The sequence below is a fragment of the Propithecus coquereli genome, unplaced genomic scaffold, assembly GCF_000956105.1.
Source record: "Propithecus coquereli isolate 6110/MARCELLA unplaced genomic scaffold, Pcoq_1.0 Scaffold825, whole genome shotgun sequence".
Classification (NCBI taxonomy): domain Eukaryota; kingdom Metazoa; phylum Chordata; class Mammalia; order Primates; family Indriidae; genus Propithecus; species Propithecus coquereli.
Window position 1 is genome coordinate 589715 of NW_012154452.1, and position 16339 is coordinate 606053.

The 16339-nt window shown below is 37.6% G+C and overlaps 1 protein-coding gene across 1 annotated transcript in view; it reads left to right on the forward strand.

Moving 5' to 3' along the window:
- The window catches only part of NCOA3 (nuclear receptor coactivator 3), a 136510-nt gene that overhangs the window by 88018 nt on the left and 32153 nt on the right, over window positions 1-16339 (forward strand). The window contains exons 4-6 of the mRNA XM_012663714.1: window positions 13792-13896; window positions 14748-14920; window positions 15753-15853. Coding sequence (XP_012519168.1) covers window positions 13811-13896; window positions 14748-14920; window positions 15753-15853 — 360 coding nt within the window. The 5' untranslated portion in view covers window positions 13792-13810. The remainder of the gene's footprint in view (window positions 1-13791; window positions 13897-14747; window positions 14921-15752; window positions 15854-16339) is intronic.

The window sequence follows — 16339 nt, forward strand, 5'->3', positions numbered from 1 at the left end:
CAAGTGATCCTCCTGCCTCGGCCTCCCAGAGTGCTAGTATCACAGGCGTGAGCCACTGTACCCTTATGAGTATTACAATGCTAATGAGCGTTGAATTTCTTTAATGTTGATATTGCAGTACCACAAAGCAAGGAAATCATCTTATCTTTTGCAGAAACAAGATAATACTGCAATTCCCAATCTTCATTAAAAAATCTTTTTTGGCTGGGTGTGGTGGCTCACCCCTGTAATCCTAGCACTCTGGGAGGCCTAGGCCGGTGGATCACTTAAGGTCAGGAGTTCAAGACCAACCTGAGCAAGAGCGAGACCCCGTCTCTACTAAAAATAGAAAGAAATTAATTGGACAACTAAAAATATATAGAAAAAATTAGCTGGGCATGGTGGCGCATGCCTGTAGTCCCAGCTACTCGGGAGGATGAGGTGGGAGGATCGCTTGAGCCCAGGAGTTTGAGATTGCTGTGAGCTAGGCTAACGCTATGGCACTCTAGCCAGGGCAACAGAGCCAGACTCTGTCTCAAAAAAAAAAAAAAAAAAGAAATCTTTTTTGTTCCTTCAGCGTTCTCTTGGTCTTCTTTGACGTGATGGGCTGTTAAGCAGACAGAATTAAAAAATACTGTGGAGCTGTGCAACTATTCACATATTCCACTTCAAACAGAGACACAGTGCACCATTGTCAAAAACCGATAACAGACTGGTGTACTTGACCCCCATAAACTCTCACCAACCAGCCTTGTGATAGTGGTGCCAGTCAGGTGGGGGAAGTTGGAACTAAATCGTGAGTGTAGGAGCTGTCAGTTTAGCGCTTATGGCTTACTAATGTTCTTATTGTGCTGATCAATCTGGAAGGATTATTTTGTTGAAACTTATTTTCTTCTTTGGTTTTTAAAATACATTCATTTTAAAAATAAAACAACAATATCAAAGATGAACAAAATTTATTAATAAAAATAAAAGAATTTGTTCTGTAAAATTTGGATTCAGTCAAATGGCCACACTTAAGGACCTAGAAAGCCACTTGGCCTTAAGGCCCCAGGTTCCCCACCCCTGGTTTAGCCTAAAGCTGCCTCCTTACATATTTTAAGTTTAGCCTTAACATTTCTCCAAACATAGTGAACTGCAGCCTAAATGGATTTGTACACAGACTGTAACCTCCTCTTGTACCAATCACTGAGTTTCAGCCATTCAAAGATGGTAAGCTGTTGAGACTGTGTTCAAATAAGGCAAAGGCTGAGCTGTAACCAATCCAGCTGTTTCTGTAAGTCACTTCCATTTTCTGTTTGTAAATCTTCTCCAACCGCATGGCGATGCATAGTTGCTCTGAACCTGTTCTGGTGGTGGTGGGGTGCTAGATTCAGGAATTGTTCTTTGCTCAGTTAAACTCTGTTAAATTTAATTTGTCTAAAGTTTTTCTTTTAACCATATTATCAGTAACTCTAGCTGTTGATGATAGTTTTTTTTTAACCTTCCTTTCAGGAATTTTTTGTTTGATTTCTACCTATGAGGATTTTTTTTTTTTTGTTTTGTTTTTACCTATGAGCCTTGCCGTGGTTCTTTTCTCTGTGCATGATTTGATTTCCTGACTGCCTTTGCTTTTTTCTTGTCCTAGGGGAGCTCACTGGGTTCATGGAGTTATAAATTTATTGCTTTATGTTTGCTCTGTGTCTTGTTCCATAAATATATTTGTCATGTTGGAACTTGACTGTGTCTTTTGAAATTGATAAATATGTATTTCATCACTATAATATTTGGAGCAAGGCGGTAAGGTGTTGGTTGACAGCAATATTTCTCATTGTCATCAGGAAGCCCCCATGTTCTTTTGACCTCACAACTTGGCATGTTTATCTAGGTCTGCAGATAGTATTAATAGATACTAAAATATTTATTAAGTGAATTTGTAGGGTATCTTGGAGAAGCCAGACCAGTTTCAAACTCTCAGCTCCAACCTTAATGTAGTACAGTTCTCAAAATGTGGCTCATGGATGTCTGGTAGTCCCTGAGAACTGTTTAGGGGGTCCACAGGGTTAAGACTATTTTCATAATGTATTAATAACACTAAGACGTTACTTGCTGTTTTCATCCTGTTGATGATAGCATGATGGTGCAGAAGCAGTGGTGCATAAAACTGCTGGCACCTTACCATGAATCAGGGCAGTGGCACCACACTCTGTTAGTAGTCATGACATTCTTCACTGCCATGTACTGAGAATTAAAGAAGAAACCATCAGCCAGGCATGGTGGCTCATGCCTGTAATCCCAACTCTTCAGGAGGCCGAGGTGGAGGGAATACTTGAGGCTAGGAGTTCAAGACCAACCTGGGCCACATAGTGAGACCTGTCTCTATAAAAATTAAAAATAGTAGCCTCCTACTTGGGAGGCTGAGGCAGGAGGATCACTTGAAGCCCAGAAATTGAAGGCTGCAGTGAGCTAGGATTGCACCATTGCACTCCAGCCTGGGCGCCAGAACAAGACCCTGTCTCTTGGGGGCGGGGAGTGGGGTGGGAAGTAAAGGAATCCTGAGACCAATAAAGCTTGAGAAGCACTGATCCTAGTGGATTTGGTTGGAATTGGAATTCTAGAAGCATTTGATTTAAACCTTTCATCTTGTTGTATTTGGTGTCTAGTAACACATCCTATCCCTGCTACAGCTTCCTTTGTTTAGTCCTACTTAAACATGAAGGAGGCCTGAGCTAGCCACTGAAGTTTGGCCAATTTCAAGGGCATTTAGTTGTTGTTAACCTGAATCTGTCTCTTTTGGTTAAAAAGAACCAGATTTACTGCAGAGATTTAGGATTTTGAACAGCTGTATGACATTGTGTGCTATGTTTGGTACTCAGTTGTTTCTACGTTTGAATCACAGATCAGCTATTAATTTTCAATGAAGACTTTTTAAAGCACATAATACAACTTGTTATTATATGCTTACTTGTTTGTTGATCCCCTGACTTTGGGTCATTAGCTCCTTGAAGGCAGAAAACCTTGTCTGTTTGGATCAACAGTTCATCCCAAGCACATAGCGTGGGGAATGCTATATCCTTTGCCTGTATCGACAGTACTCAATGTATTGAAGAGGGACCACTCTAAGACACTTGCCGAAGTGGGTTTTGATTTTAACCAGTTTAGGTATATGAATGATTTTCCAGAAGTTCATAATTAAATTTTTTGCCTCAGATATTCTCCAACAGTAATGAGTTGCCCCCAGCTTCATTTACAAGACAATGCACAGGCATGTTTTGTGAAGTACAGAAAAAAGCTCTTTAAAGTTCTAAATCATTAAACTGACCTTTGAACAGCAACAAAGAAAAAACCACCAAACTATGTTGTATTTTAAATTACTTGAGTGATATAGTTTTCATCCTGTTTTCAGTATTTTTATTTTTACTTGCTGCAGATTTCTTCCATGAAACAATTGTGACCCTAGTGGTATAGATTTTTGACTCCATATAATCTAGTAGCTATTTTTTGGAGGGGAATGGAAAGGTGGACGTTTTTGAATTTCAGTTCTGATACATTTTAACCTTTCTACTAGTGCTACCCCACCCTCCAAAAGGCAAATGATGTTGAGAGCTTTCTTATTTTCTTTGTGAACTTTTTGAAATACATGCTTTCATTTGTTATTTGTATTATCGTCACCCCAAGATTGATAATGACTTTAGAGATTTATTTGAAAAGATAATTTCTGTTATCAGACGTGTAACTTCTACGGATATGGGAACATTTAAAAAAAATGATTCTTAGTTTAAGGTTATTTAAACTAGGGGTGGAAATATAATTGTTGAAGAGTAAGAAGTGTGAGGCCAGGAAAAAAAAAAGACAATGGAAACAGCAAGGATAGCCACAGACTCATCAGCAGTAAAGATGATGTCTGATTCAGGAAGTCTTATGAGTCAGACTTGCCGTATCGTGTTGTTAGAGTTAGATCATCTGTTCCAGCTTCTTTGCCTTATAGAGAAGGAAATCTCCCTCTCTTCCACCTTCAGTACCTTTTTTTTTTTTTTTTTGAAAAATTAACTCAAAGTGTTTTATCAACCTTACATTTCTGCATTGTTAACTGTTGTAATGTCAGTGTCACAGGTTAACAAACTCATTTATAACGTCTTCGTATTTTTGGTGTTGGTAGACAGAGCTGACGTCAGTACTGTAGGGGGGAGGTGTGTTGTTAACTTTGTTTTTTTACTCTACAGGCACTCTGTTTAGAAATATCCATCTTGCTTTTGATCATGGTTACAACTCTCTCTTCATTGTTTGCTTAATGCTGCTTTTATGTCCCAACCTTGCAGCTCTCAGCTCTTTGCTTTTGAGGTGGCTTATGTTGTCAACTCTTAAGTTTTAACATTTCTTTCTCAATATTGTCTTTTCTTCCGTGAAGCAGATAGAAAAGATGGATCAGGAGAGAATGGGGCACATGCTATGATCATCTCTCCTTTACATCTTTATTGCTTATTAATTTACATCAGATTTCATTTCTGTTCTTTGTTCATACCCCCTCATCCTCTCCACTACTTCTTTTCATCGAGCTCTTTCCCACTTACCTCAAGGTGGCTAAAATCTTTTGTTTCTTTCTTCTTCTTTCTTTTTCTGCTGCTTATATTTTCATTATATGCCAAAGGGACAGCCTTAGGCATAAATAATACTTTTGATGTAGCGATATCTGTCAAAGAAAAACTACAAATCTAGAGGTAAAAAGAGATCATTAAAAAAAAAAAAGCCCAGCATTGTGTAATATACCTAATACTTTTTTGAAGGTACTTGAATGTCCTCTTCAGAATCTTCTAAAAGGTGCCCATATTCTTTAATTATGCCTTTATCTTAAGAATGCAGATATTTAAGACGGTATTTTTGGTTTATTCTATTTTCATGGCATATCTTACCTACTAAATACCACTCACCACACTATTTCAATGGGAAAATGTTTTGAATTCCAGTCAGCTATCTGTAAGTTGACGATAGCCTGACTTGTGGTTAATTTGTTATTTGTCTGAATCTTTTTAATTGGTTGCCATATGGGATATTTGTAGCTATTTGTTTTTCAAATGGGAGCAAACTTAGTGTTACTGAACATACATCTTTGTTCATGGTTTTGTGTATCTTGGACGGATCACCATTATTCCCTATGCCATTTGCTTGCTGTGTATTGCTTTTTATCCTCACAGTAAACATGAATATGTAAGGTGTGATTATCCCTAGTTTTTACAAGTGGTAAGCTTTCCACATGACTAAAGTTTTCCCTTTAGTGAAGGGATAAAATTGAGATTCAGCTCTCAAGTTTGATCCCAACAAAGCCCCACTGTCTTTTCATTATATCATAGTATATCAGCTGAAGGATTCAAACCCTTGAGTTTTATTTTGTAGGTAGCTTGAAGCCAGTATATTTTTGGAATGGGAATACCTAAGTGAAAAATGACATGTCAGAAAGAAGCAAAAAGTTCTATGAAGTATTTAATCTCTCCCCATTCCCCCACTGGGCCCCCCGCCCCACAGTATTTTAGGAAGATGTGGAGTTGGTCAAAGTACAGCTGATGGGAAGGCAATGGAGAACTGGAGTTGGAAAAAGGAACAAAGGGAATGGTGGTGATGGTAATAGTAGTAAAAAAGAGGAGTTAGTAATGAAATAGTTGCATACAAGTTTATATAATGGTTTAGACCTTACAAGGTAGAAAATAAATACAGAAAAATGAACAGAAGTATGGCTGGGTGCAGTGGCTCACGCCGGCCTGTAATCCTGGCACTCTGGGGAGGCCAAGATTGGAGAATCGCTTGAGCTCAGGAGTTCAAGACCAGCCCAAGCAAGAGTTGAGACCCTGTTTCTACTAAAAATAGAAAAATTAGCCAGGCATGGTGGTGCACGATTGTAGTCCCAGCTACTTGGGAGGCTGAGGCAGGAGGGTGGCTTTAGCCCAGAAGTTTGAGGTTGCAGTGAGCAATGATGACGCCACTGCTCTCTAGCCCAGGTAGACAAGAGTGAGACTGTGTCTCAGAAAACAAATAAACAAACAAAACAGAAGTAGTGTAGTATGTAAAATGGCATAATAAAAGTATGAAAAGTGCATTTGGATAAAGAAGGGAAAACTTTATCTAATTGAGAGAGTTGGGGATGGCTTTACCAGAGGTGACAATTGAGCTTGATCTTGAAGAGTAGGAATATTCTAGATAGAAGAGGGATGTAGGAGAGATTTAAAAATAAATTAATGACTTACGGTTAAAAACAAAACAAGAAATGTTTTAGTAATCATCCTTTATCAAAAACTCCTTGAGTATAGGTTATTTTTGTGGTTGCTGATGGTGGCAATAGTGATGATGAAGTACTACTGAAAATATGTTTAAAATGAAGCCAAATTCAAGCTTATGAAGCTCAGAGTTAGGTCTATTTTTGCATAAGAGATAGATTCAGTTTATTAAATTGTAGGAGTCAGTGTAACCTTTAAAACAAGAGTTATACCCAGCTAGTTAGTATGCTGTCAGAAGAGGGTAATTTGATTTAGATGGAAGTGGCTTGCTTAACTCCCTCTGCACAGTGTATCTCTGTGAACTTCAACTATATTGCTTGTGTAGAGGTTGAGAAGTCTCTTGGCAACAAGCTTCCAGTTGCAACTAACACCTGGGTTGGCTAATTGGTATGCCCAGTTCTGGTACTAGAGCCTCTGGGGAGTTTGTGTTTGAATTCAACTTTATCAGGTTTAAACTGGAGCATAAATGTGAAGGAGCTTTGGAGTTAGACTGTTAAGAATGAAAAGGCAAGACATACAAAGGTGGAAGAGAGAAACCGTGTACATAAAATAATTTACATTCAGATGCTTTTTTGTTCAATTTATATATTGGTTGTGTTCTGTGATACTTCATACAGTTCCTTCATTTTAACACTTAACAAAATATAATTGTTTTTATGGTTTTCTGTGCTAGCCTGAGAGTTCTAGTAGTTTTTGGTGGCATTCATCTCTATTTCCTGGGCCTAAAATGATGCCGGGAGTGCAAGTGTTAGAGCTGAAATGAAATTACATTGAAGAATGGATTGTATTAGGTGGTTTATACTTTATCCTACTGAACATAACAGATTATCAGCAACAGAACAAAAGGATATTGCCAGCTTGTTTTTATTTAAATGTCCCTCTCTTCCCTCTCCTACTTGTCTTCACTGCTCTTACCCTCCTTACCAGGGTTGAAAGGAAACAAAAGTAGGAGACATTCACTGAAAGAGTCATCCACTTGATGAGGAGGCTTTTATAATGGCTCCATGTTTTTGGATTTATCTCTTCTCCTGCCTCCCCTCGCCCCCAAACACATGCAAGTTACATTTCTCTTAGGTTCTTTCCTCCATGGTACCAGTTGTCTTGGAGCTGCACTTATTTTATTAGTAAGAGTATGGGCAACAGATTGGGAAAAACCTCTTTAGTAATTTGGAAAAATAATCTGGTAGGATTAAGCCCCTAGATTAGCGATATCTATATACTAAATTGTCTGAGTAGGAGTGTCAATTTGGAACTTGAGTTTTGAGTAGAGCTTTTATGTATGAATGTCTCATAAATTTTTCCCAAGATTTTTTTTCCTAATTGGCTTGAACAGTCTCTGCTTTTGCATAGTGCTTGAAGCAATTTTCAATAAATCAATTCAAATCCACAGCTGTTGTTTGAAAAAATTTCCTTAAGTTACTGTTATTCTCAAGAGCCACCCCCAAACTCTCCCTAATTAGCATATTTAATCAGACCTTGTATAAGGCAAACAAGCCTGACAGATGAACTGAATTACTGCTGGGATAGTCAGAAGTTCTTGGTCTCAGCATTTAATCATAACAAACTGAAGAATAAAAATACTTGACAGCCCATTTTAGGGTATAGTTTGTACTTTTCTGATGTTGTATTTTCTTTTTGCTATGTGAACCACTGACTGTTCATCTTAAGTGGAAACAAGGGTCATGGATAATGTTAGACCACCAAGAGGGAAGTTTGTTTAGTGAGTTGGAGAGTAGTGGTTAGGGTCAGGGACTTGAGGGGAATAGCAGCACTAGTACCTGCTAAGCTTGAGCAACTCCCTGCCTCTGCCCCTAATACTGTATGCCCCTAAACTGTGGATGTCACACCTTCTCAGTGTTCTTACTTGATAAGCTGAGGCATTTTCTTGTTAAGTGGTTGGAGATAGTGTGACTCAGTGATATAAATGGTTTATTTTGGTGGTGGGGGGAATAAAATTCCCAAGAAACATTTGATACATATTTTGTTGGTTATAGAGTCCCCCAGAATCTTATAGTCCCAGCTCTGCCACCCAGAATCTGTGTGATCTTGAAGAAAGTTATTTAGGCATTTCCCTATCTGTAAGATGGGAGTAACAATATATATCTTGGAGGGTCATTGTAACTACCTTGTATATGTGAAATGCCCAGTCCTGTACTGCCACAAACTTACCTCCTCCCCTCTCCCTTATTAATTTAGGAAAAGTGGCTAGGCGTGGTGGCTCACACCTGTAATCCCAGCACTTTGGGAGGCTGAGGCGGGCAGATTGCTTGAAGCCAGGAGTTTGAGACCAGCCTGAGCAACATAGTAAGACTCTGTCTTTACAAAAAAATTAAAATAGCTGGTTATGGTGATGCTCACCTGTAGTCCCAGCTACTCAAGAGACTGAGTCAGGAGGATTGCTTGAGCCCAGGAGTTGGAAGTTGCAGTGAGCTGTGATTGGGCTGCTGCACTCTAGCCTGGATGATAGAGCAAGACCCTGTCTGGGAGTAAAAAAAAATAGAAAAAGTAAAATATTTTAGGTGGTCTCTAGGTCAAGTGGAGATTTAGATTTACTAAGATTTACTTTAGATTTACTGGGTAACCCATCTTCTCCTGTTTTGACGTGGCATGGCTTTTCGTAGGTCCCCCACAATAACTTCTTGCTTGCCTAATAAACACTGGTACTGTTGATTGATATCTTTTCCTTTTGGACAGGGAGTACTTCCTGTATCCTTGTCCATTTGGCTAGTTTGCTGTATATAATCGAGCTTTCCCCCCTGTATTAACCCCAGATAACCAAAAGGAAAGTGGGTTAATGCTGCTAAGCTATATACCAAAATTTTCATGCTTTTTGAGCTAGGAAGTACAATTCTTTGTCTCTTTTGGCCTCAATTAATAAGTGATTCCATGAATGTTCATTTTCTAGCAATTTATTATATTCTGTGGATGTCTAAGCTTCAGTATGTTCCACAGCTTGATTGTTTTGTATAGAAGGGCCTATAGTATTTACATGAAACATTCTATGCAATTGCTTTAAAATTCTTGCTCGTTTTAAATCTTATGTGTATGTTTCTGACTCTTCCAAATAATACAGAAATGGATAACATTAGATTTTGATAGCATTGAAAGGTATTCTATAAATTGCTGCTACTTTATATTTGAAGTAGTTGCATAGAATATCTTGCTTAAACATAATCTTAAAGTGTGTAATGTCATATTAATACATTTAAGTATAGCGTAGAATTCTTTTCAGTAGAAACATTTTAGATAAGGAAAATTGTAAAAATGGCTCATGGTTTTGGGTGGTGGAGTTTACACTGAAAGATTGAATTGGTTTTAGCCTTTGAATTCTGATTCATTGAAAAGTTCTCCACTCTAGTCCTTTTCTATATTGTGGTGACAGGGGCTTGAACAGGCTTCTGTGATTGGATTGTGTATCTACCTGGGAGTGTGTTTGAGGTACATTTCCAGTTTAACAGTAAATTGGGTGCCATCTCTTGATTGGAAATTTCAAAATAATTATGCAGGCATTTCATTATTGGATTTATGATGTGATTGCAGGAGCACAAATTATTTGGGGGGAAAATATATATTGAGGTCCTATTTTTTTTTCCTATTAAACTATAGGTGTTAATCTTTAACTGTAGGCAGTCAGAATTTAGAGAGGGCTTAATTTTAATAGACTGTTCATATAATCAAACATACTGTGATACTCTTATGCTATATTATTTACCATTTGAAGTTGCATTTTACCAACTCTATGTCTTCTAAACTAGACGAATTGTAATTTAAGATGTACATATTTAACTTCTGTAGTGAGTTACTGATCTGTGTTTCTTAACCTTCAGAACTCCATGGTCCTGGTACATGCTGTGTTCCCCTCTCTTACCTTCATTCTTGACTGCTGACTGAAAATGGTCTAGATTTAGTATGTCTATGCTAGGTATTTACCTTTTATACCTTAAAAGGAGTAATCTACCGAACTAGATAATATTATATATCTTTCCAGTGAGAAGGATGCAACAGGCCTGGCAGGTGAAACAAATGCTCTTGGCAGTTTTTTATATTTATAACCGAGGTGAATACTAAACAGAAGCATTTGTCATAGTCATTTGTGCTCAGGAATTATATTAGTTATTGTATGTATTAATATTATTTTTTGGGTCAGAAATTGCAATCTTGTACAGTTGTATGATAAATGTACTAAGTACTAAGGTGTGGACATGCCTAAGAACTAGAAATCTGTCAAACCTGTTCCTAAAAAAAAATGAAACAAATATTTTATATCGTAAATAATTATACTTTAATGTTTGGGTAAACCCCGACATCATGGTTTTAAGTTATGACCTTGCATTAGTTCGTTTTTTGGATAATTAGGTTGGACTCTGTGATAGAGTAAATTTTGTAGCAAGGAGACTGTACAGGCTTATGTGTACCTTGTAACTTGTTCTACCAGATCAAGAGAAAAAGCCACATGTGTCTAGGGCATAGGTAGACATATTTAGGTTTTCTATATACACGTAAATGTTGACTTCACACAAATGATGTTATGCATTTCCGGTTTAGACTGATAATTGTGTTTATTAATTTCTTCCATATTGAGAGATTGTCATGTTTAGGTTTTCTATTGACATAGTTTATGCTGCCACAATACATTATGGTGGCATTCTATATCAATGGTAGAAGTGAAAATTTAAAAAGTTTAAAGTAATAGGATTGCATTGAATGATTATGTAGATCAGATTGAAGGAAATTCTAAAATATGGTTTAGTGGCTCGAATGTTCCTTTTACTTATTCAATATTTATTCACCACCTATTACCTATTATGCGCTAGGCACTGTAAGCTATACTGAGGATTCAGCTTATATTTAATAGCAAAATAAGGATATGATATTGAGAATATAGACTAAATTGTGTCTTTCAAATAAAAGAAATGCTATTGCTCACCAAATAGTTTTTCTACTCAGTCTTGGGGAAAAGTAAGGAAATAGTATCTGAATGTGAAATAAATTATATCTTTAAAATAAAGAAATGTTGTTACTCAGTGGATAGTTTGCCACTTAATTTAAAAATAACGTTTGAATGATACAAAGCCAATTATTGAGACATAGCTAGAATTATTCTATTTTTATAATTAAGGAATCATTCTTTTTAAATATGAAAATTGGAAAATCAAAACAAATAGTTTTAAAAGTTTTTTATTTGGAAATAATTTTAAACTTAAAGTTGCAAGAAAATAGTGTAAAGAATTTTTAAATTTGTCCTCCATCAAGATTCACCTAATGCCAGCGTTTTGCCCTACTCCCTAATTTTTTTTTTGGAGACAAAACACTCTCACCCTGGTTAGAGTGCAGTGGCATCATCATAGCTCACTGCAACCTCCAACTCCTGGGCTCAAACGATCCTCCTGCCTCAGCCTTCCCAGTAGCTGGGACTACAGGTGTATGCCACAATGCCCAGCTAATTTTTCTATCTTTAGCACAGATGGGATGTTACTCTTGCTCAGGCTGGTCTGGAACTCCTGAGCTCAGGCAGTCCTCCCGCCTTGGTCTCCCAGAGTGCTAGAATTACAGGTGTGAGCCACTGCACCCTACCCCTACTCCCTTTCCTATCCTTCCTCTCCTTCCTCTGTTCTCTGGTTTACTCATTCATAATGTACATAATTCTTCCTGTCTGAGCATCATTTGCATGTATAATGGTCCCCTAGCCCTAGATACTAAGAATGTTGATAGTCACTTAAATAATCATAGTTCTACATCAACTTTAGTAAATTTAACATTAATAACACACTTTTATTGTCCATATTCAAACTTTATAAATTGATCCAATAATGCCCTTTATGGCATTATTTTTTTCAAGAGATAAGGTCTTGCTGTGTTGTCTAGGCTGGTCTTGAATTCCTGGGCTCAAGTGATCTTCTCACTTCAGCCTCCGGAGAAGTTGGGATTATAGGCATGAGCCACCTCACCTTCTTTCCTCCAGTGCAGGATTCAGTCTAGGATCAAATACTGCATTTAATTGTTATTTCTATTTAGGTGCCTTTAAAATCTGGATTATTTATACAGACTTTCATTGTCTTTTATGATGTTGACATACAGTACTCCTGAGATTGTGTGATCTGAGTGTGTTTTAAAATCATAGTGTTGAGCCACTATTAATCAAGGTTATTTTAAGTCCCTTTCTCTCCTTCATTTAAACTTATGGGGAAAAAATCACAGCAAATCTTTAAATCACCTCAGCTTTTCATCCTTTGCATTTTACGACCAAAATTATAGAATTAATTTTGTTGATACTTCATATCTAGTAGATCTGGAAAGTGTTGTAATCTAGAATTCCTGATTTATGATCATGTGATTTTGATTTTTAAAAAAGGCTATATATTTTAAGTTTGATCAGCATCTTGAGTGAATTTTTCATTTGTAGCACTTTGTCTTCCTTTCTGGTGGTATTGTGCCACCTAGTGGAAATTTATGTCCTTCCGTGTATATCTAATGGAAGTTAAATTTAGCTGGAATGCGAGATGCATTTTAACATATAAAAAATGGTTTAGAATGTTCAAACTTTGTTGGTTGACATGGAATTATTTAGAACAGTGATTATCTTGTTCCTGTACAAAAGTTTAGTACAGACAAAATTCTTAGTAAATGAATACTTGGTAGATGTCTTCAATATGAGCCACTGAGTATTAAAATCTGTTTCTTTCTCAACAAGAAATACTCTACAGTTATCTTCTTCATCATCAATTAAACTTTAACCAAAGCATATTATTTTTCCATCAGTCAATATTAAAATAATTTTTGCTGTGTGGATCACTGTCAAAATGTCCCTGCCTATTACCCTGGGAGTTTCCCTGTTTTACATCTACTTTCTAAGCAGAATGTAGTGGAGTTTTATAATATCATTTATACAAATAACAAAGGAAAAACCCATCAGATGATAAATATTAATGAAATGGTTCAAAAGAATAAAATGCTACCTTGAAAATAGCCTGAATAATTTAGATTCCTCCTCATCCCCCCATTCGAAGACTTTTTTTTTAAAGAGACTGAGTCTCCCTTTGTCACCCAGGCCAGAATGCAGTGGTGTGATCATAGCTCACTGCAGCCTTGAACTCCTGGGCTCAAGTGATCTCCTGCTTCAACCTCCTGAGTAGCTGGGACTAGCAGGCATGCTTCACTGGGCCGGGCCATTTGAAGACTTCTTACCAAATTACAAGACAGGCTTTCATTTGTGCTTTACTTGGGTATAAATAAAATTTAGGATTTTGTCAATATTGGAGGCTCCTCAGTCTCTCTTTATTAAATATGGAGAAGATGCCTTATTCTTTGTGAGATATTCAATATGCACATTTGTAGTAGTAGTTGAAAAATCTTTGTCTTGGTGTTGGACATTCTGCATAATTAAATTGGAATATGAAATCTGAGGTGGTTTTCAGTATACTCATTTATGATAAAGGGTATTGAGATTATCTAACCATTTAGAGAAAATAGTTCTGAATTACAATATGCAGTCAATACAGTCAGTACCTTCATAGAGTCATGGATATTTTATAATGTGTTTATCTTACTCCTTATTATTCTTTCCTAGTTGCTGATGTATATTCAAGATGAGTGGATTAGGAGAAAACTCCTTGGATCCACTGGCCACTGATTCACGAAAACGTAAATTGCCATGTGATACTCCAGGACAAGGGTAGGTGACTTATTTCCAGATGCTTTACCACAATCATGCCCTGACTCACCGAGCTCCTCCTCCCCAGTTTGTTTAAGGATGACGTTTCAACTTCTTATTATTTATATTCTCTGGTTAGATTTTTTTGTAGTTTTGCTTTGTGATAAGGATGATGTGGACACTCTTATGTAATAGCTTTCTTTTTTTAATTGCTGATTGAGGTAGAAGGTAAAGTTTGTGGTACTGTGAGAAGAATTTTGAAAGGGGTAGGAGGTAGGAATAGATTACCAAGGTTATTACAAGTAAGAATCTTTTATATCCTTTTTAAGAATCTAAGTTGATATTTTTAGCATTTGTAAGCTTTCATCATTCTTTTCTGAATGAAATTAGAAGTTTAAAAATCAGAAACAAAATAGTGTAATCTATACAGTGCTACTCTGTAGCTTTTTAAGTATTTGCCAGGGTCAATGTTATTTGAGTTTTAATGTAATAGTTGAAAAATAAACAATCTAAAATTCATAAAATGTCATTAGTAATAAGTAGTCACCACTGTTTTGTTATTATTTGTTAGCTTTTTTATTATCTTTATAAGGTAAAGATTATTTATCCCTATTTTCCAGATGAAGGAACTGAGGCCAACTCTGCCCAAGGCCACCTGGCTAACAAAAAGGTGGAATTGAATTTAGGTCTATGTGAATTTCTATGTTGTGTACCACTTCTTCAAGGCAATGTTTTGAACGATGTTTCTATTGGATGAGTTTAATTTGTTTACAGATAAAGTAATGATGTTATGTAGGGGCTAATTCTGCTAACAGCTCTTTTGTGATAGTTATGTCATGGCTTACCCTCCCCTCCCTCCCCCAACTCTTTAGTCTTACCTGCAGTGGTGAAAAGTGGAGACGGGAGCAGGAGAGTAAATACATTGAAGAATTGGCTGAACTGATATCTGCTAATCTTAGTGATATCGACAATTTCAATGTCAAACCAGATAAATGTGCGATTTTAAAGGAAACAGTAAGACAGATACGTCAGATAAAAGAGCAAGGTAATATAAAGTAAGAAAAACACTTGTCTTTTAGAACAGCGGTCCCCAACCTTTTTGACACCAGGGACTGGTTTTGTGTAAGACAGTTTTCCACGGACAGAGGAGACGGGGGAGTCGCTGCCCCAGCTCCGCCTCAGATCAGTAAGCTCTCCTGGAGAGCGGGCAACCTGGATCCCACGCATGTGCACACACAGTTTGCAGTGGGGTTCCAGCACCTATCAGGGTCCGAAGTCACTGATCTGACGGGGGTGGGGTGGGGTGGCGGGGCTGGTTCGGTCTGTGATACATGCAGTGGGGAGTGGCTGTGGGTTCAGGTGGGGCTTTGCTGGCTGGCCGATGGCCTCCTACTGTGCGGCCTGGTTCCTGGCAGGGTCAGGGGCAGCGGTTTTCGAAGGACCTTGTTACCGTGTTTATACTGGCCTTTTTGCTACCGTGTTTAGGTAGGGACTACAGCTGATTGAGGCCAGCAAGTATGGAAACAGACAAATGAGTTGACCAGCTTTGCTCTTTAAGAAACAGTTAACCAGAATTGGAAGAAGGCCCGTGTTGCTCACTGTCATGTGTTGGTTCCCTTTTGGAAAGCCATGGGATAAGTACATTTAATAGTGAAAGACAATCTAGGGTATATTTTGCCTTCCTGGGTGTAACTATGAAGTTTAGTTTTAATATTTCCAAATTGTAGCATAATTCTTTTATTAGGAAATGTTCTGTGTGTACTTGTATGTGCATGCATGTATGTGTCTTTATGTCTTGTTCTGGGGACTATTTGAAGGTGGATTTAATCTATAACTGATATATGTGCCATTTCTTGTACCAACTTCTGTCTTTTCAGGAAAGGCTATTTCCAATGATGATGATGTTCAGAAAGCTGACGTATCTTCGACAGGACAGGGAGTTATTGATAAAGACTCCTTAGGACCACTTTTACTTCAGGCAAGTGTAAAGATTTTAGCTGTCCAGTAAGCTGTGCTACACTTTGGTTATATTATAAAGTGATAAAAAATGGTGAAATTTTGGTTAGGAAAATGAGAACAAAGAGAAGATGTTTCTTTCTGTGAGGCAAAACTCAGTATTCTGAATATGATGGTAAAATGTTTTTATTTTTTTGAGACAGGCTCCTGCGCTGTCACTCGGGCTATAGTGCAGTGGCACCATCATAGCTCATTGTAGGCTCAAGTGATCCTCTTGCCTCAGCCTCCGGAAGCTGGGACTACAGCCCTATGCTGCCATGCCCAGCTAATTTTTCTGTTTTTTTGTAGAGATAGGGTTTCACTCTTGCTCAGGCTAGTCTCAAACTCCTGGCCTCAAGCAATCCTCCCATCTTGGCCTCCCAGTGTGCTGGGATTACAGGCATGAGCCACCAAGCCCAGCTTAAAATGTTCTTAAATTTACAATAAACATAAGTCAGGAGGACTTGCC